The sequence below is a fragment of the Perca flavescens genome, chromosome 21 (assembly GCF_004354835.1).
Source record: "Perca flavescens isolate YP-PL-M2 chromosome 21, PFLA_1.0, whole genome shotgun sequence".
Lineage (NCBI taxonomy): Eukaryota > Metazoa > Chordata > Actinopteri > Perciformes > Percidae > Perca > Perca flavescens.
Window position 1 is genome coordinate 4,667,116 of NC_041351.1, and position 21,796 is coordinate 4,688,911.

At 42.1% G+C, this 21,796-nt stretch overlaps 1 protein-coding gene across 5 annotated transcripts in view; it reads left to right on the forward strand.

Annotated features, from left to right (window-relative positions):
• Window positions 1-245: 245 nt before the first annotated feature.
• The window catches only part of fmnl1b (formin-like 1b), a 46,914-nt gene continuing 25,363 nt past the window's right edge, over window positions 246-21,796 (forward strand). For 2 of the 5 annotated variants that reach the window (XM_028567349.1, XM_028567354.1), the window contains exons 1-6: window positions 246-1,089; window positions 15,108-15,191; window positions 16,069-16,152; window positions 18,441-18,514; window positions 19,652-19,735; window positions 19,896-20,039. In XM_028567349.1, coding sequence (XP_028423150.1) covers window positions 937-1,089; window positions 15,108-15,191; window positions 16,069-16,152; window positions 18,441-18,514; window positions 19,652-19,735; window positions 19,896-20,039 — 623 coding nt within the window. In that variant the 5' untranslated portion in view covers window positions 246-936. Of the gene's footprint in view, window positions 1,090-12,897; window positions 13,102-13,182; window positions 13,225-14,434; window positions 14,524-15,107; window positions 15,192-16,068; window positions 16,153-18,440; window positions 18,515-19,651; window positions 19,736-19,895; window positions 20,040-21,796 lie in introns of those variants that run through there. The other 3 variants (XM_028567350.1, XM_028567353.1, XM_028567351.1) reach the window with 3 other exon arrangements.

Here is a 21,796-nt window from a genome sequence, read left to right on the forward strand (position 1 = left end):
TAATTAAACTAATCAATTACTCTTTGCAGCTCGAATCAGCATCTGGACATCATGCTCAGAAATTGTGTCAGAAATATAGATTTTTGTATGTCACTGAATACATGTTTGCCTTCTTGTACATGGAGGCTTTAGGACCCAGAAGGCTCAGCTCTCTCCGTGCTCTCCGCTGTTAGGACTAATGCCACTGCTGCTGTCTTTCTGTCTCTCTCTCTCTCTCTCTGTCCCTGTTTCGGATAGACAGTGGCTGCCTGCTGGATCTCTGCCCTTCCCTCTTTTCCTTTTTTTTTTTTTCCTCCGGACATGGAGATCAAAGGCCCAGAGACTCCCAGCATCCAACAGCAGATGGAGAGCTGCCACAGACTACCAGCAAGCCAAACTAAGTCTCATTCCCCGAAAGCACTGCATCTGTCGGAGTAGTTTCCTCCCGAGTTTTCTGCCCACCTGTGCAGAGGGGAAACACAGAAGTGATACCTTTTTCCTGGTTAATCTCAAGGTTTTCTTCTGATCGCAGCCTCGTCCTGTGCGCAGAGCTCCAGGCTCTGAACTCTTGAGCCTCCTCCCCCCTTTTCTCTTTTACTCGTTCAGCTGTCACTCTGTCTGTCACCCTCAGGATATCCCCTTCCCTCTTTCTAGGGTTTCATAATGCGTCGGGATCTCATTCAAAGGCACGGGTGGATTTCATCCCCCTGCTTTCTCCTTGTTTGAGAATATGGACGAGTATTGAGTGCTACTTCAGCCTGAATCAACAGACTGGGGTCATGGAAATAAGCGAAAGGTCACAGGCCGGTGCCTCACAGAGCCTCAAACTTAACTTTGAATAACTAGATACAGAAATATTTTATTTTTGTCTTTTTGGCACTGTTTTTTAAGCTGAGTCAGTTTTTTTTCGGAAGCAGTTTTGTATGTGTGTTTCTTGGATCTATCACATTTACAATCATGGGAAATGCAGCAGGCAGCATGGAGGTATCCCAAGGGAAGGAGGGCAAGGCGGTGTCAGCCCCCCCAGGTTCCACGGGCTCCCAGAAACGGACCGCGAAACTCCCGATGCCACCTGAGGAAGAACTGGAGCGACGCTTCGGTGCAGTGCTGGTGAGTTGTGACTCTCTGTGTGTGTCAACTCTCAACGTGGAGAAGAAAAAGAGCACAAGGCACACGTCTGAACGAAACGACAAGAATTTGGAATATGTAGGAAATGTGCGCGTTCTCAGGACAAGCTTATCACAGTGCCAGGTACACAATGCCACTGTGGAAAGGTACATAAGAGGTCCTTTATACTGGAGCTTGCTGCAGCATTAGGGCTCACTGCATGGTCTGCTGGAGAGAGAATGATCTGTTTACAATTTAATAAAAAAAGCTACAACTACTTTTCCTTCATCACAGTCAGAATCAAATTCAGTTCATAAAGAATCCCTCTTATATTATGTGGACACTTTTTATGTGGATTAAGTATGTGGACACCATGACGACACATTTTGGGTGCACTTAGTTTGGTCTAAGCCTCTTATGCCCCAATCGAGAGAAATCCTAATCCTACAGTATACAGTGACATTCCAGCCAATTGTGGGCTTTCAATTTTGAGTGTTTGTCCCTCTGCTGTTTCAATGTCAATAACTAAGCACTTAGTCTGTATGCTCGACGTTCCACTTCCGGGATTGCTCCATTGCCGCCGAAAATTTTGCCAGATTTCAGTCATTTAAGCCGGATGTCCGTTACCTTCCTCTTCCTTTGTGTTGGTATTCTAAACTCCGGTGGATTTATGAGTACTTATCTGCTCCTCATATCTCTGCAGGGTAAATCCAGACAGCTAGCTAGACTATCTGTCCAATCTGAGTTTTCTGTTGCACGACTAAAAATAATTTTGAACGTACACATGTTCCACCAAAACAAGTTCCTTCCCTATTGGCTATTTTGCAGAGGCAGCGTGGCTCCGCTTGGTGCTTAGCACCGCCCCAAGACGATTGTGATTGGTTTGAAGAAATGCCAATAAACCAGAGCACGTTTTGGCAAGGACCTTCATCCGCAGCGCTGCGGTAGAGGAAGGTCTGGCAAAGCGAGACTACTAAGCACTAAGCCTATTGAAATGCTTTATTCCAGTGTGGTGTGAAAGAACTTGACTGGTCTACTCAGAGGCCTGACCTTAACCCCATCCAACACAGATTGCGAGCCAGACCTTATTTCCCTAAATCAATGCCCCAACAAAAGGTCCTCCAAACTAAAATGAGAAAATAATAGAAATAATTTCTGATTGTCTCGAGTATTTTCTGACCTGAGGCCACTGCTGGCAGGATGACATGGTGTGTTTGTGCCTTCCCGTCACATACCGTATTCTTTGTATCTATTTACAGGTACTAGAAAGACCAACAGAAGTAGAGTTTTCTTTGGTTCTTTTCGTGCTGTAATTTGGATTATATCTTTGTCTTCTTTTTCCGTTTTCAAATTGTTTTTTATCAACATCTGGTGGAAAGCCTAAGACACCAGAGGAGTGGCTGTTACAGCTGCAGATTAATGCCCCTTAAAAAAGTACTATACTACCTGCAATAGCGTAACAGCGACATCTGGGATTGGCAGAGCTGGCTTTTACAATGGAAATGTTTATTGCACCTGCAAACTGGCTAATGAGCTTCTGCCACTGAAGTCTATGATTGTCTCTGTACCTTTGCCTTTTTTTGCCGTTTTCAAAATGTTCTTTTGCACCGAATCAAATGTTTTATGGTCGCAATTCATCTCGTACCTTGGCTTGGTTCCAGGCTTAAAACTCCTTATTGAATGGAAGCATTTTCTAAAACATCAATTGAGATACAGAATGAGGCTGTTCAAAAAGCGAGCCGTCCAATATTAACTCTATTCTGTGTGTGTCCTTGCGTTGAATGCATTTGTATTTGTGATAAAACACTTGCAAGGCTTAGCGAGAAGTCTCTTTCTTCACTGGCTTCGCTGGTGCATAACAGCCACCTGTAGATGAGTGGAATAGTGTGACACCATTGGCTCCATAGCCAGGTTCAACGTCTAGTGGAAAGCCTAAGACACCAGAGGGGTGGCTGTTAACAGACGCCCGCGGATTGGGTATGACATATTCAACCAACGTGGTGTTGTGTTGATGTGTCCACATACTTTCGGCCAAGTCCTGTAACTGGAGACATTAACTTACTTCAGCTGAGTGGCCACGTGGTCAGTAGCAGTGGGTTGTGGTTGTACTTGTTTTATTGTAAATCACTCACGCTGAGCCATTTAACCAATTTGTGAAGGGGGGAGGGATACAGGATACCTAGGATTCAGGCAGGAGGTGAAGCCCAGAAGGGGAAAGGAGACATGTCTTGGGAGGTTGACAGCAAATGTGCAACTCTTATTTGTTTTTGGTACGTATGACTTGCTAGTGGTACCGTTGTTCTGTGAATATCATCCTGTCATATACACTGAACAATGGTAATTGTAATTTTGCTTTCTGTTTTTTGTCTCCATAGTATAACCAATGTGTTTGTTGTGGGTTGGGTCAGGGGGGAGGGACTTGTCAAATAGAAGTTTTATCGTAAGCAAACATAAATCAATAAAGACATTGTTTAAAAAAAAAAAAGAATCATTTAATCATTGGTTTTGTTCATCGAGGGAGGGCTTCAGGTTTTTGTAATAAAGTATACAAACATGCCTGATGTAAATTCTACTGTTTTATTGCCTGGCTTTCCCTACGACTAAAAAGCCTCATTGTTAAAAATCATTTAGTCAGGGCAACCTCTAGCTCTGTAGGCCGGGTTCGAATCCGACTTGCGGCCCTTTGCTGCGTGTCATCCCCCTATCTCTCTCTCCCACCTTTCCTGTCTATCCACTGTCACTATCAAATAAAGGGAAAAGCCCCCCCAAAAAAAATGTTGTATGCTACAAGCATTCCTCGACCGTAACGTGATTTTCTCTTCCCTGAGCTGTTGGTTGACATCATGTGCAACTGGCCTCATGCCTTCGCGGTGACAGTCAGAAGAGAAAACAATGGCGAGCCAGATTTGAGCCCGACAACGCAGCTATGTTCAACATGTGGCCGGGCCACTTCTTCCGTGATGGACTGCATTCCTTTTGTCATTCGTCTCCGAGCCTCTGAGGTGCATGATGGTATGTGACATCATGTCGAGCTGATCTGTGATTTGATGTGAGCAATGAAACGTAAACAAACAGGCCGGAGGTTTATTGTCAGCGAGCGTACTTAACAGGAAACAGCCTCCCACTTACCCTCCTGAAGGTGAATGGCAATCAATTAAAGCCCTGATTAATGCTGCTCCCTTCCACTGAGGCAGTTCAATCAATGAGTGGGAGCATAAAACACTCCCTGTTAGCGCAGAACCCAAAACTCTCATTATCTCTGCTGAAGAGCTAATAGGGTGGGGGTTTTTTTCAATAGGAAATCTCTGAACCATACGCTGTGAATGCCTGACATTTTCTGATGATTTAAATTTGGTTAAATTCAACCAATCACTCGTTCACAATCCAATTATATTTTCAGTCATGTTATATACCTACCCATTCTGGCCCCCTAAAAATGAACAGGCGTGTCATCTAAAGCTGAAATACATGACAGTACATGGCCAAAAGTATGTGGACGCCTGAACTTGGCATCCATATGCAATAGGTGAACATCTCATTTCATTACTCTGTACACAGTGTTCCAGTTCATCCCAAAGGTGTTGGATGGTGTTGAGGTCATAGCTCTGTGCAGACCATTTAAGTCATTCGTTGTCTATATCTATGACGTTCCACTTCCAGGATTGCTCTGGTGCCGCCAGAATTTCCGCCGGATGTCCTTCTTTTCGGCCGGATACCTGTTACCCTGTGCTTCCTTTGTGTTGGCGTTCTAACCTCCGGTGGATTTGTGAGGACTATGGTTAACTGCTCCTCAGATCTCTGCAGGGTAAATCCAGACAGCTAGCTAGACTATCTGTCCAATCTGAGTTTTCTGTTGAACGACTAAAACTACTTTTGAACGTACACATGTTCCACCAAAACAAGTTCCTTCCCGAGGCTATTTTGCAGAGGCACAATAGCTCTGTCCGACGCAAATGCATCCTGGACTCGCCAGACTTTCCTCCACAGCGCTGTGGAGGAAGGTCTGACAACGCGAGACTAAGTCCTTCCACACCACACTGGGAAAACCATTTCTTTATGGAGCTGGCTTTGTGCACGACAGCGCTGCCATGTTGAAACATGAAAGAAGAACATAAACCGTTGCCACAAAGTTTGAAGCAGAACTGTGAACTAAGGAGTGTGGACCAAACCAAGTAAAGTACACCCAAAGTGTGTCGTCAGTAGTGTCCACATCATTTTGGGCATACCGTATAGTGTAGAACTCTGTAACATTTAACCTTCTCTAAAAACAATCTAATGAAATATAAAAGTTATTCTCTATAAACAAGATATTCTAAGCTGATGCATTTATCATTTTATGCTGTAGCATTAAGATTTACCATCACTAGAACTGAGGAGGCCCAAACCATGAAAAACAGACCCACATGAAAAGAAATTTACAACAAAATGTATGTGGATCAGGGCCTACTTATCCTTCTGGCCACATAATGCAATGCAGTAGCACAGTGGTTCCCAAACTTTTTCTGCACGGCCCTCCTTTCGTAGTACACATATTTTTCTAGCTGAAACAGCCTCTTTTGTTCACATACAGATAATATTCCTGTCTCCTGTTTTGCATGAACGGTGTTTACATATGTTTGTTAACTTACAGTGCATATCCATATTTTACACACGGTAATTGGAATATGTGTTGCAGCGGACCGATGTGTGTGTGTGTGTGTGTGTGTGTGTGGAGGTGTTTGTGGGGTCATGGGATGGCTACTGCAATGAATTAATGTGACAACAGCATACGTCTGGTGCCAACTGCTGCAGGTTTTTCCGCTTTCAGCATGTGTGTGGCTGCAGTGGTGTGTGTTTGTATGAGTGTGTGGCCTTTTTATGTGCAAGGGGGAAAAAAAAACAACGGCGTCACTCTGCAGCAGTTTAACTGCACGCTGCGTCTGAAAATCATTTCTCCTCCCCACCCTGTGCTGAACACATTCCCAGCGAGCTTTTTGCTACATCACTATTGTATCCCACCAAATATATACAGTGAGATGATCTTCCTCAACAACCCCCCTCCCCCTCATCCAGTCGCCCCTCCATCTTCTGCTGAGTCTGCAGAGCAAATCTCCTCTGTTAAATGGAGAAGATACTCTGTCTGCATACAAACCAGGTGTGTGTGTGTGTGTGTGTGTGTGTGTGTGTGTGTGTGTGTGTGTGTGTGTGTGTGTGTGTGTGTGTGTGTGAGAGAGAGAGGAATTAAAAAAATACTTGGTACGTGAGTATAATGGACACTGTTGATTTTGATTCATTTTGAACATGCAACAACTGAAGAAGCCCCCTTATATAAGCATTTTCTGAAATGTGTGTGTGTGTGTGTGTGTGTGTGTGTGTGTGTGTGTGTGTGTGTGTTTGTTTGTGTGAGGAAGTAAAAGTGAGGGATGCCGCAAACTGTCACTGGTTTCATCCTGCAGAGGCTCAAAGGGACAAAAGAGAGAGAGAAAGTGGCAGACTTCCCTCTGAGGTTTAGATCTGGAGGGTGGAGGATAGTGTGTGTGTGTGTGTGTGTGTGTGTGTGTGTGTGTGTGTGTGTGTGTGTGTGTGTGTGTGTGTGTGATCGCTGGCACATTTGCATGTATCTGCAGTGTCTATGTGCGGTAGAAGCCAGTGGGTTTCATTTGTGAGCAGCTTCTGTTGATGCTGTATTGATATTGAATATTGAATGTGTCTTGATGCCACTGCAGTGTTTTCAAACTGAGAGAACGAAAAACTGAAATCTGCTCAGTACTGGATATGAGTCCGATAACGTGTTCCAAGGCCTTCGGTCACATCCAAATTTACATGGAGCCCTTTTTCCCTCAGTGTTTTGACATAACACTTTGCATATTTCCCAATAGGGAATGCGGCAGTGGGTGGAATTGTAAATGTACATCTGTGTACTATTTGTGTAGTGTAATTACAGACTGAGACAGAAAGATAAAGGACAGAACGTTGACTCACTTTTAGATGGTTAAGAAGTTGAGATATTTTAATATGGTGATGGTGTGATACGTGATAGTTAGTTATTATATGTAACTTTTAAATGTTTCTGAAACTGTGTAATGGTCCATCTGATGATCATAAATTACCTGTAACAGCAAACGAGGCTAACAGTGAAAAGAACAATATAGTTTTTTTATTAGTGCCTCTGCCCGGGTCCGATTTTTCCCGCAAAGTCACAAAATAATCTATGGCAGGTAGACGATGCTACAGTAATACATTCTGAAGGTTCACAGATTTTGTCTGAACACCGGAGAAGCCTGTTTTAGTGAGTATCCAGCCAGGTAAAAGGTACCAGGAGATGTCTTTATGTAGGCCTAATTGTATTTTAATTTCATTTTAGAAGTTATCTGTTGTAGTTATGGCTGATACTGGGGCAGGTCCATTGCAGAAAAGAAGGACATTTAATGAAGAACAACTAAAAGCTAAAATTGCAAGTGAAAGACGATGGCCGAAACCGAGTCACTCTCGGTCAGACTTTCAACAGATGGAGACAATTACGGGATTGTAAATGATTCAAGAACGTCCCAGAATTGGCCCTCAGGTATGTTATATGTTTATTTCATTCATAAAATAACTTTACAATGCGCGATATGGTTGTACGTCAGTAGCCAACATTAAATGACATCCCCCCTTCCTTTTAACGTGGACCTTTTATTCCTTTTAATCCGTGTTTGTGTTGGCTTACTGTTTTCTTGTCCCTTGTCTCCCTGTACTTGTGTAAAGCCAATGGGTTTAATTAAATGCCATATATAAGTTATTACTACGTTGGTTGCTACAACAATCGACTGATCGTGACTGTTTTCCCAAGATGGCACCTACCTGTATACGTGAACGGTACTATCTTTATAATCTGTCTTTTTAATAAACTGTCCGTACACTTACAAAGTTACCGTGGAGGTGCGGTGCTATTTTGGGCCTAATAGTTGTATAGAAATAGGGATTTCTTTTTACTTTATCCGTGCCCCGACGACCAGCTTTATAAGCTAATTAGCGGTTTGGGCTAAAACTGGTCACATTCGATTAGCATGAAAACATATCCCAGAGAAAGGTCGACTCGGTACACGTGTGTTATTAACCCCTAGGTTCATTATGCGCCGGATTTCTCCTTTAATGCTTTGGTTCGTGACACAGTGACAGTGATAACGACACCCGGTTTATCTCACGATACATCCAAAGTAGGCTAAGTTACCGTATGACACACTGGAAATGCAACGATGCGTCTGTAACTTATTCTCTTATTGTAAATGAATGATTTTATGTCTGACCAATACATTCATTGTGACTATGACATCTCGGTAACGCTAACTCAGTACTGTACAGTGGGCAATACAGCACCTTTACCACAGCAGGTGTGGTAAAAAAGCGAGGCATCAAATCCTGATTTTTGGGGCCAAATACCGAATCCACTGGTTGAGATTCTACTGAATCCGAAGCCGAATACCAAATCCTCCTCCCATCCTCAGTCCATTACCACAGTGAACACATGAATGAAGTAAACAGGGACTGTCCTTCCTTTGCTGTACCTGAAGTTGCTGCATTCTGGCTGCTGTCTGGAGATTCCTTCATGCACAACTCGTATTCTTCCAGATGTTTCAGACCAGATGTTGTAACAGCGGCCATGTTGTTTATAGTTTCCTCGCCACCACCAGACCAATCAGCATTGGAAAGATTGAACATGTAGCTGGACTTGGATGGCCTTCTTTTGACTGAAAGTACTGCCAAACAACTTGTTCTGCTCACCAGTTCCATTTTCACTTTCTCACAACCTACTGCATTGAACGCTCCACCTACGTAAACACCTTCCCCGTAATCAACGGTGCCGTCATTATGGCGAGCAGCGTAGCACGTGGAGGGCAAGCGTAGGGTTCGGTTTTTGACCGAACCTCGTCAAAAAGCCCAATATTAGGCCGAAGCCGAATCCTGGATTCGGTGCATCCCTAGTAAAAACACTATCGCTTTTGTCCAAAGCGATCGCTACAATCAACTCAAGCTGAAATTTAGAAATAGCCACTTTAACTCGTCTGAATGACCAGAATGTTAGAGACATTATCTCTACAAATGAGTTTGAAGCCAATCTTGGCATACACTTTTACACCTGACACTTTTACATTTCATTTGCTTAGAAATCTTTTAGCAGGATTATGCTTACACCTGATAATTGAATACGTCTGAAAGAAAAAATAGGGAGTGCTGCACTGGATCAAGTTTGGAGGAGGATTAGGTGCCAGCTCCTCTTTTCACCCTGTGTGTTGAGCTCTCTGTTTTAGCTACAGAGTGAGACATCTTACTTCTGTTCCATCTTTGTTGGGAGTCGCACATGTGCAGTACCTAGGTAAGGACTACTAGCCAGTCAGAAGCAGAGTATGAGGGCGTGCCCTGACAGTACCTAGGTAAGGACTACTAGCCAGTCAGAAGCAGAGTAACACATTTTAACATGTGTTACAAAGTGACGCATGTCCATAATCAAGAAACTTGATGTTGTAAGTGAGTAAGTGAAAAACCAGCTTGTCTTCAAGGATAGGGCAGCTGACTGTCCAGCTTACTTTTATTGGAAGTCCATGGTGTGGGATGGCAGTCTTAAAAGCATCCGAGGCACTCTGATTATAAGTTAAAAATCCTTTATCAATACATGGATAACCAACGTGTTTTGACTCAGTCTTCTTCAGAGTTAAGGCTATGAAATATATATATATACAGTATGTATATATATATATATATATATATATATATATATATATATATATATATATATTCAGCCTTTAATGGATAGGACAGCTAGGGGAGAGAGAGGAGTAAGACATGCAGGATATCGCCACAGGTCGGACTCAAACCCTGGACCTCTGTGTCGAGGCATAAACCTCTATGTATATGTGCGCCTGAACTACCAACTGAGCCAACCCGGCCACACGAATTTGGATTCATTTTTCTATATCTATCTTGTTTTCGATATGGCACACCGCATGGCCAAAAGTATGTCTGTATTAATGTCTGTTCTGTCACCATCTCACTCTGAAGAACTGAACAAAGAAAATGACTTCAGATGATGAAACTTGTATTTATTTTTTAGATGATGAAACTTCAAAACAAGTGAGATCCAAAAACACAACTGTGATTACAACTTATTGCCATAAGTTCTAAGAGAACAAAAACGGTGATCTTTGAGATTTTAATTTTAAGCTTGTCTCGCAAATCCCCTGGCATTTTCTTAAATGTATATTACAGTGCATTCAGCAATGATGGGAACATATAACTCCGAGCTATTTCCTGTCAAATAAATATATTGATCGAGAAATCTGTTTTAATGTGATCCATTGGAATCAGATTACATGCGAAACAGACACAGCCGTTTGCTGCATGAGGCGAGAGGAACAGGGAGAGGAAGGAGAGCCCAGATTTAGCTGTAATTATTCAGCCACTGCTGCAAACGCAGCTTGTTTTCTGTTCACATGATAATTCCATTGACCCGTCCTTTTGGGATAGTCAGAAGGTTTAGGTATTCAGGAATGCATCACTGTGCATCGACAAAACTGTCCCACTTCTGTCTGCTGAATCCAACACATTGTCTCCCTGCTGCCAGTTTTCAGTGTTGTTTTAACCCTTGTGTTGTCTTCCCATCGACCACTTAACTTTTAGTTAGAGTCAAAATTTTAAATGAAAACTTTTCTTTCAACATTTTGTTGTTCTTTTTAGACAATTGTCACTTTACCCGATGTTTTGGCGAATTTTTTTCAGCATTTTTTGTCGATTTTCTTTTCTCACGTTTTTGGCGATTTGTTTTTGTCACGTTTTTGAAGCTTCTTCCAACATTTTTGTCACTTTTTTTCAACGTTCTATTTCAAATAACGTATAAATAATAATAATAAAATTAAGTAAAACACCCAAATTCAATAAAAATGGTGAACTGATCTTGTATTTAATTGTGACGAGACAATTTGGTTGAAAGAAACCCCAAATTTCTGAAATGGAAACACTTTTTTTTTTTTTTTTTTTTTTTTTTTTTTAAATGGCTCAAATTTGACCGGAGGACAACAGGAGGGTTAACCTGCGCTAAATACACTTGGCATACATGTTAATAGCAGGTGTAAAGGTCCCTGGCTTTTTAAATGCCACTTCAATCAGCATCGTTGAGAAGCAGAGTTGGATGGATTTGTCAGCCTGGAACACACTGAGGCAATTACTGTGCAGGTTGTCATGGAGAGTTGTCACGCAATTTGAGCGTGACAACATGCTTTCACACTTATCGTGTGTGTGTAAAACGATCCCACGGCTGTCAGTGATGAAAATTAGACTCATTCAAATGAGTGAAAATGAAATGTGATCGTTGTGTTCCCTCACAGGTGGTATTTTGCATTTCTGACCCCACTAGAGCAGAGTGGCTTCACCTTCTCCACCAGGGACTGATGGGACTGACGTGCACTCCTATTGGTGCTTTGTTCGCGTTATTGGTTATGAGAAAAGCAGCTTGGATATTTTATATACCTAAAACGTCCCTGTCAGTTTAAGTGTGCGCTATATTTAGAATATTTTTAGCGCTTTACCTTGCTGCTCTCTTCAGACCCACCAGACTCCTTTGACAACAACAGCAACTAGCTTTTTGTTCTCACTTTACCGGTCTGGCAAGTAAAAAGAAAATTATCTACTTGCCTGAAGTCAGTCTTTACTTGCCCCTGTACAATTTTTTTTTTTTTTTTCTAGAGTAAAAACATTTAAAAAAAACAAGGGGGGATAACCCATCAAAAAAGCTTACCGTGTTGGTACTCCTGCCAACACATATCCAAAACTGATCCCCTTTTTCAAAAGATGATCTTCCCTTTTGTACTCATAATTATTTAATGTCATAAAGAAATACTTGAATGCAAGTTTCAGCGGCTTTAAACTTTTCCCCTTAAAGTACCAGAGTGAACTAACATTGTTTTTCTGTGACATAACCAGCACGTATTGACCCACCGGGCTCTATTCATCAGACCTGATTTATCAGATTCACATCCAGCCTCACAACACCATTGATTTACTGTGCTAGTTGGGATTATGCAGTGCCCCTGTTTTTCAGCGCGTCACGTGTGGTGTCCACACAGCAGCTTTCTATGTGTTCCAGTATTAAGACGGCCTCAGCTTTTAACTCAGAAATAGATGACATGAATGTCTCTTTATCTCAAAGAACTGTTTGATTGTTAGAGCTGCACCTAACAACTCTTTCCACTGGCGATTAATCTGTGGTTTGGTCTCTAAAATGTCAGAAAATGGTGAAAAATGTTGATCATTGTTTCCTAAAGCCCAAGATGACGTCCTCAAATGTCTTGTTTTGTCCACAACTCAAAGATATTCAGTTTCCTGTCACAGAGGAGAGAAGAAACTAGAACATATTCACATTTAACAAGCTGAGATCAGCTAAATGACTCAAACCGTTTAATCGATTATTGAAGTAGTTGGCGGTTAATTTAAAGGGGAACTATGCAGTTATTTTTGCTTAATTTACCTTAACTGAACAGCTTCGGGTTGAATGGTGGTCGTCTCGCTCCCCCCTAGCGCCTGTGAGCGGAAAAACCACCCTGGCAACTAGCATCAGGAAGTATGGTGTGATATCAGGTCTAACGAACTGCTGCACGGCACCGCACACTTACACCCATTCAGGAACCGGCCAACAAGGTAGCGATGGAGTTTTTCACACTATCGTCATGGCTGAGCCGGCTAAAAAGAAGTGAGTTTTTACGACAGAGTTGCCAAATATCTATTACGAAGCTGTAGAGGGAGCTCTATAGAGAAACCTGCCAGCAAAAAGCGAAAGAAAACAGCGAAGAAATGGCCCAAACTGCATAGCGCCCCTTTAATAGTGCACAACTAATCGGATAATCTCTGCAGCTCTAATGATTGTGTAATTATTTAAACTTATAAAAGAACAACTCCCCTTCAACATCAGGTTATGTGGTTCAGCTGGGGCTTTTCTCTGAGCTATGAGGCCCGGAGGGTTAAAGTAAAAGTAACCAAACGGCTGGACATTCCTCAGCTGACTACGTGAGTCCGATGGAGTCGCTCAGCTTCAGCTTAGAGAAGAGGGAGACTGGAGAAACAAGATATGAGGAGGATATGTAGCGTTTAAGCAAAGTGAGGAGATAGCTGACTGTGTGCCGTCCTTGAGTGGGTGTCTCTGGTCGACTAGCCCAGTTTGGGGTGGGGGTGTGTGAGTGTGTGTGTGTGTGTGTGCGTGCGTGCGAGTGTGTTATAATTAGTACAGCTGTGTGCTGGAATCTGTTTTATGGTAAATCACAAGTTCTATACGATATGATACAACTTTGTCAGTTTACACTGATATTCTTTTTGCGTTTCCGAGCAGCTATGCTCAAAAAAAACAAAAGAAAAATAGCCTCAGAGTCACACAACAACTACACATAGAACTTAGTGGAAAATATATATATGATTTTGACTAAATTTAGTCGCCTAGGATCGATTTGAGACAGTATCTTTTGCTCATTTAACACAATCACTTACTGTTATATCACAGTGTGATTTGGCACTTGTATTACTGAGCTCTTCCAGACATTTGTATGAAAAACAAACAATTATTTTTAATAAAATAATGAATTTCAAAATAAAGGCGCATCTCAAAGATGATAATGTATTGATATGTTCACATTGAACCGATGACACTGGATCGTTGATCATTGAATCGATGTATCGATCCAGATTGATTTATCGCTACACCCTGAAGTGTGTGTGTGTGTGTGTGTGTGTGTGTGTGTGTGTGTGTGTGTGTGTGTGTGTGTGTGTGTGTGTGTGTGGTGACAATCTTTCATCACAACTTCTCAGAAACTAAGTGAAGAATACCAAGGATGAAACTTTATCCAAGGTTTTTTTTTATTTTTTTTTTTTTTAAATGTATCATCCAGATAAACAGAGTTGTCGTTGACCACATCAGCTGACACATGAATTTACTTTACTCATGAATTGAATTATGGTCTCTTTGATCTTTGACTCAGCGATTTCAAAATTGTATATCAAATCACCCTCTTACAGGGGCACGTTCAATCTTGAACGTGGGTTTTGCTACGGTTTGGTTGAAACTGTGTGCAACAGGCTTTGAGATATGTTTTCTCTCATTTGGTGGGTGTGTCTCTCGTTTGTTGGCACAGGTGATACTTTTTTATTTTTATTTTATTTGACCTTTATTTATTCAGCGGAGATTCACTGAGAGGAACGACCTGATCACATTCACACAGCTCCGCGTTCATACCTGGAAGCTACGCAGTACAACCACAGTCTGATCTACTGGGCCACTGAGCAGCTCCACTGGAGCTGGTTGGAAGGTTAAGGGCCTTGCTCAAGGGCACCTCAGCGCTGCTCTTTCACTTTCCCCACCCAGATTGGTCTGGGGATTGATCCGACGACCTCCCGGTCACAAGCTCTCTTCTCTAACCTTACCCAGAGCAGCAGAAACGTGTATGTAACTCTTGGTAATAAACGGGCCGAGCGCGTTTTGTCGGGGCTGAACGTGGCCCAGGACTGTGTCTGCTTAGTTTGAGGATAACGTGAGAGTTTACAAGTGCAGTATTATACCTGTCTTTGAAAATCTGAACAATATTTCGAGAAGGCATACTAACTGTTATGTGGGAACACTTTCTTATAGATATTATTTACCAAAAAATGCACGTTTCCTTTTCTTATACAGCATACATACAGTATGTGTTTGTAACCGGGCCACAAAAGGTAGACATGTATGTTGTGTTTTTTTTTGGAATACATTGCTTTATGTTTGTGTATTAGTCAGAATGTCGTTGATTCTCTGTTTACGTACACAAAGACTTCTTTGCATATAACCGATCAAATCATGTAAAAATGCTTAAACAGCAGTAGTTTCCTTTCTATCATTGGCTAACTTAAGTTTAGGATTCATATCAGGCCTTCAGGCATTCATATCTAAACAATTAGATTAAATAATGTCCAAGGAAATATATTTCCTGCTATGCAGCAAGTTTGTTTTCCGACATATTCTGCACCTTTTTCCTCTCTCTCTGTGTTTTCAGAACACGATGAATCTTCCTCCAGACAAGGTGAAGATCCTCAGTCAGTATGACAACGAGAAGAAGTGGGACCTGATCTGTGACCAGGTGGGTCTGCTCTCTAGATTCGCTGCCCAGTCTGTCATCATGCTCTTCTCTGCTTACTTTAAAAAAAAAAAAAAAGAAAAGAAAATTTTAAGGCACATGTTTTGTGGGCGGTGGACAGACCGTATAAGCATTGTAGGCCAATCAATATACACTGACGCAATGAATACTAAACATCAGAAACAACTCAATCCTCACACACACACACACACAGATGGACACAGTGTGAATACAATGTATTTGTGGTGTCACAGTTGAGCTCCAGGCTTCAGGAGAGTGAGCAGGAGGCTCACATACACGCACACACACACACACAAACACACACAAAAGCTCATTAATATTGTACATCGCCATAGTAACCAGCGGGAGGTCCATAACAACCTGTTGCATGATTGGAGAGTGAAAGAAGCCACCTGTCGCTATCACACAATGGCTCACTCAAGCTTTTCTTAAATGGAAAATTATCATAGTTGCACAAAAATGGAAGCCGAAAGATTCCGCTTTGATCTTTGTAAGCTGTCACTGGGTTTGTTTCTTCTGATGACACGGTTTAAAAATAGATTTTGTGGCCTAAAGTAGGACTGGTTCAGCTGGACTGTGTGTTCGTGTAACGGCTGCACCTCTGTAGAGTAATTTCTGGAAGCTTGTGATCGAACCCATTTGCATAACAGACCCTGTGTAATCAAACTGCCTGTGTGAAACCTCGGCTGATTTCTGCCCTTTGGGCCCCACTTCCCCCTCACTGCAGCACTGCAATCAGATATAAGTAGAGGTGCGTGCGTGCGTGTGTGTGTGTGTGTGTGTGTGTGTGTGTGTGTGTGTGTGTGTGTGTGTGTGTGTGTGTGTGTGTGTGTGTGTGTGTGTGTGTGTGTGTGTTCAGGAGCGGTTTCAAGTGAAGAATCCACCATCCGCCTACTTGGAGAAGCTGAGGAGTCACCTGGATCATGGAGGAGTCAGTCGGAAGGTACGACCCAACAAACTCAAGTCCCACACCTCAGTTTAAAGTTCAGTTTCTGTTTTGATGTGAAAAACAAAAAAAGGCTTTTATCGCCATATTTCCGGAAAAATATAGTTGATAAAATTCTTCACCTTCCTGTGGCAGAGAATGGAAACAGCAGTTGATACCACCGGCATTGTGTCTGCACACTGACTTGATTCTCAAATCTGATCTTCAACTTTTACTGTTGACATAAATATTTGCGTTTGATCCGGGTCTCAAACAGCAACTGCAGCCCTCATTTCTGGTGCTGTTAGTGATGTAAAGACGGTTTAACACACAGATTGACTCTCGTCTGACGAAACTAAATATGACTTAGCCTTCAAACCCACAGGAATGTGTTCTTTTCGGCCGTCCAAATTGATAAAATCTATCTATTTCCAATCAATATTTGCCAGATAGTAGTATCAGGGCTACCTGTGCCCAGCTGGTTGATCATCGCTGCTTTTACAGAGCTGTCCATAAAAGCAAAAATAGATTCAATCATTTAGGTATGTAGTCGGTCGTCTGTAACTCGGATTGTTCCACGTTTCAATCACCAATCCTACTCAGTGTCCCTCTTGTATCACTCCAGCATTTAAATAAGCATAGTAATGTTTAAACGGTACTTTGAAGATGTTAAACTGTCCAGTAAAATACTGACGCAGTGAAAAAGAAATGTTGGTTACACTTTACTTGAAGGTATCTCCATAAGAGTGACATGACGCCGTCGTGAACGTGTCCTAATTATTCTGAACGAGTCATAAACGTTTATGACATAACGCTTCTTTTAGTAAGTGTCATTCGTTTTATGTCACGACAAGTTATGGTTAAGGTTAAGGTCTTTTTATGCTTCTGCGTAGAATCGATGGCGTACCCCCGCAGACCCCTCTGCGTCTACGCCATAAAGCCGTTATATTCTAGACGCATCCAAGGTGGCGCGCGACATCGTGACGTCAAAATGACGTAATATCCGGCCGGCGCGTCCGACAAAGCGGAAACAGGAGGCCTGAATGAGTCCGCCGACAACGTGATGCCGGGACTCTCAGAGTGACTGCAGGTCTGTCTGGTAAACTCACCGGGTTAAGATGAGTTATTTTATGAATGAAAGGCTCGATCCCACCAAGTAGCTCATCCAATCAAATCAAAGCATTGACGAAGGGCTGGGAAAAAAATCTATTTGATTTAAAAATCGAGTTGGTAGGTCAAATCGATTCATATTTTTAAAAAATTTATTTTTTTTTTAATCCAAATACAGTATAAATAATTTGGATGTTTAACAATCTTTGTTGCACACTGCACAGTGACTTTTCACTTAGAGAAAGGGTTTGCCTTTGCAATTTTGTTTATGTTGATGCACTTTAATTAAATACAATAAATATATATTTTTAAAGTATATTTACAGTTCGCAGTTATTTCGTTTTAAATGGAAGTGGGGGGAAAATCAAATCGTAAATCGAGTTTTTTATAAAAAAATAAAATAAAAAGATTTTTTTAGGGAAACAAATCGCCCAGCTCTACATTGACGGCAATGCTGCTGCCAGTTCTGCCGTTGTTTACCTTTTTCTTCTTCTACTAGCCAGTAGAAAGAGCAGCGTCGGTAGCCTTTGCTCATTAGCGCCACCGCTGTTCAGGAGAAGACACCAGCTAGTGTCGCGACCACCAGCGCAGGTATAAATAGTCACGGCGATCTCATGATGTCACATATGCACGCGCCAGCTCGGCTGCGGTTACTGTAAAACACGCTGTAGCCTAATAAACAACACGAGATCAAGGAGAGGGTTAACTTCTCCCGCTCCAGATTCCCCACCGTGGTCAGAAAGAACACTTTGTTTCTCTCACTACGACTATAGAGTCGCTACTCGCTCCGAAGCTAATCACTCTCTCACTTCTCCCTCGCTCTACCACCCAGCCCCCACACACGAACACACACACACACATGCCGGCTCGACACACACACCAGCGCACAAGTATAAACATCAGGCCACTTACGTAGGCTATGGCGCAAGCTCTGTGTGGAATCTCCGCAAGACCATAAAACGGCCTTTAGGTTTAGGGTGTCGTGTTCGTGACACTGTCATGGCACTCTTAAGTAGATACCTTCAAGTACAGTGTTACCGAAATGTTTAGATTTAGATTCTGGCAAGAAGGTTTCGCTGTGACTATTTAATTTCATCCATTTATGATTGGTCAGGATCATCAAACTGACATCTTTTACATTTACTGAATAATTAAGCATTTGCTGACTTCACAACTTCCCCACATGTTCCTGTCAGTTTAAGAGACGTGTCCAGGAGTCCACTCAGATCCTGAGAGAGTTGGAAATTTCCCTGAGGACCAATCACATAGGGTGAGTCGCTCTCCGATTTGCCAAGGCTTTGTCAACTTGTTCAAACCCTCGTTAGAGGACAGAAGCTGATTATATCGCACAAATTCAAGTCGGGCAAATACATTCTGACAATCGCTTCAAAAACATCTGAGACTCTGAAGGAGATTTAAATTATGAAGATGTGTGTCTACGTGTGAATACACTATGTTACATTAGAGTGTTTAAAAAAACTTCTTGGACACATTAGTATTGACTGCAAATCATTTTTCACACATTAAATTAAAATTGTAACACATAACGTAGGTGATACCTGAATGGTGCTTTGAAACTTATTAAAGGTCCCATGGCATGACATTTCTTTTTTAACATTAATATGAGTTCCCCCCCCAGTCTGCCTATGGTCCCCCAGTTGCTAGAAATGGTGATAGGTGTAAACCGAGCCCTGGGTATCCTGCTCTGCCTTTGAGAAAATGAAAGCTCAGATGGACCAATCAGGAATCTTCTCCTTATGAGGTCATAAGGAGCAAGGTTACCTCCCCTTTCTCTGCTTTGCCCACCCAGAGAATTTGGCCCACCCATGAGAGAGAGAGAGAGACATCATGGCTTTCCAAGCAGCCAAAGAGCACCATGTCATGGGACCTTTTAATAGAACACATTTCTGGTTGGAGACCAGATGTTTGTGTCTGACAGGGCATGTTTTTCACTTTAGTTTGTGATTTACAAAAATCTGAAAAGTAAGTGCGGCACCGGAGCAATCCCGCAAGTGGAACGTCATGGATATAGACTAATTAGCTTGGAAACCTGATGTACCTGTTGGGCCACAGACTAAAGAAAATGACACCACCCAAACCAGCAGACAGTCTGACCGGCGGTGACATGTTGCTGTTCCTAACGCTAGACTCGGTTTATCAAAGACGCTAGCAAAGCAACGCAGTACAGAAAATAAAAAGTAATAGGACTTGAAATACTGAACATCCAGTATTCACCAAGAAAAATCATACATTGAGTTAATCTATTAAATTCTAATTAAACGCAAAAGAAGTATGATTTATATTTTAAATTGATGATATTGGCAGACTTTTGTTGATATATTGTTGTCCTATCGCAGCGTGTGGTGAAGTTTGTGTCACTGAGTGGAAATGTATTTGCCTCTTGCAGCTGGGCTCAGGAGTTCCTAAACGAGGAGAACCAAGGCTTAGATGTTCTTGTGGATTATCTGTCCGTCGCCCACAGAGTTGTCACGTACGTATCAGCTTGAAAAACCGTTATCTGTCATTCCTGGAACAGTCGAGTCTTAACTACGTCAGTCTTATCTCCTTCCCACAGCCACAACTGTATCAAACTATCTCACGAATGCCACCTCAGGCTACATTTGTTTGAGCTCTGATTCTGTGACTCACAGGTATGACGTGGACACTTTGGAGAATGGCACACTGCCCACAGACAAAATCAAGACTGCGGACAAGTCCGTGGAAGAACTGAACAGAAGTGCCAGCAACTCACCTAGTCACAGTGCCTCGAAGGCCAGCAAGGCCTTCACAGTCAGGTACGCGCAGGTGGTGGAGATAGAGTCGATGTCCCAGCTAGGGCTGGGCAATAAATCAATATAAATCGATACAGTGCTATGAGACGAGATATCATCTTAGATTTTGGATATCGTAATATGACATAAGTGTCTTTTCCTGGTTTTAAAGGCTGCATTACAGTAAAGTGATGTACTTTTCTGAACTTACCAGCCTGTTGTAACTGTTCTATTATTTGCCTTTACCCACTTAGTCATTATATCCATATTACTGATGATTATTTATCTAAAATCTCATTGTGTAAATATTTTGTGAAAGCACCAATTGTCAACCCTACATCGACGACGCGATATAGATATCGAGGTATTTGGTAAAAAATATCGCAATATTTGATTTTCTCCATATCACCCAGCCCTAATCCCACCTGAGGAGGACTAAGAGATTCATCTGTCTGTATGGATATGTGTCATGTACAGGTATACACCCAATCACAATATTTGTTTACAATAACTTCGATTGAAAACTCCAATTTAACGGCTTTGAGCCAACAGGGGGCGAGATACAACTGGATATACTCTCATCTCCATCTGAAATACATGTTTGATGCTTTCATATGTCAACACTTTGTCTAAAGATAGCTTGGTAGTCTCGCATTGCCAGACCTTCCTGGTCTGGCTAGTCCACACAGCATTCTGGGATGGAAGAAAAACGTGCTCTGGTTTATAAGCATTTCTTTAAACCAATCACAATCGTCATGGGTGGTGCTAAGTGCCGCACGGAGCCCCTGTAAAATACAGTCCTTCCAGAAAAAAGTTTTTTTTGTGATGCGATGGAATATGCGGGATATTTATGCAATTTTATGCGCTGACATTGCGGGAACTTGCAAAAACTGCGGTTTGATTCTCCCAACATCCTGCTTTTTGATGATGTTCACGTCGCGGAATTACGTCACTTCATAACGTTCCCATGGCAACGGGAAAATGGCTGCTCTTGTGTGAAGTAAACGCAAACTTTTCAACTTTCTGCTAAGATATATGTGACTTTTTTGCAACGAAAAGGCAGGGATTATGAAAACATGCAAGTTCCGCATATTTTGCGCGGAAATAGGCAATTTATGTGGCGAAAGTGCAGCGTATTTAAAAAAATTCGGCCCCTGCATAAATATGCTGACTTTGGCTGATTATGTGTTGAATTATGCGATCGCATAATCAAAGTTTTTCTGGAGGGACTGAAAATAGCCTCGGGAAGGAACTTGTTTTGGTGGAACGTGGGTACGTTCAAAAGTAGTTTTAGTCGTGCGACAGAAAACTCAGATTGGACAGATAGTCTAGCTAGCTGTCTGGATTTACCCTGCAGAGATCTGAGGAGCAGTTAACCATAGTCCTCACAAATCAGCCGGAGGTTAGAACGCCAACACAGAGACAGAGGAAGGTAACCGACATCGGCGAAAAGACATGCATCCAGCGGAATTTCCTGCGGCACCGGAGCAGTCCCCTCAAGAGGAACATCGTGGATATAATTAGCTTGGAAACCTGATGTACCTGTTGGGCCACAGACTAAAGAAAATGAAACCACCCAAACCAACCAGTCTGACCAGCGGTGACATGTTGCTGTTCCTAACGCTAGACTCGGTTTATCAAAGACGCTAGCAAAGCAACGCAGTATAGAAAATAAAAAGTAATAGGACTTGAAATACTGAACATCCAGTAAGAATGATGTATATTGATTATATGATTTATATTTTAAATTGATGATATTGGCGGACTTTTGTTGATGTATT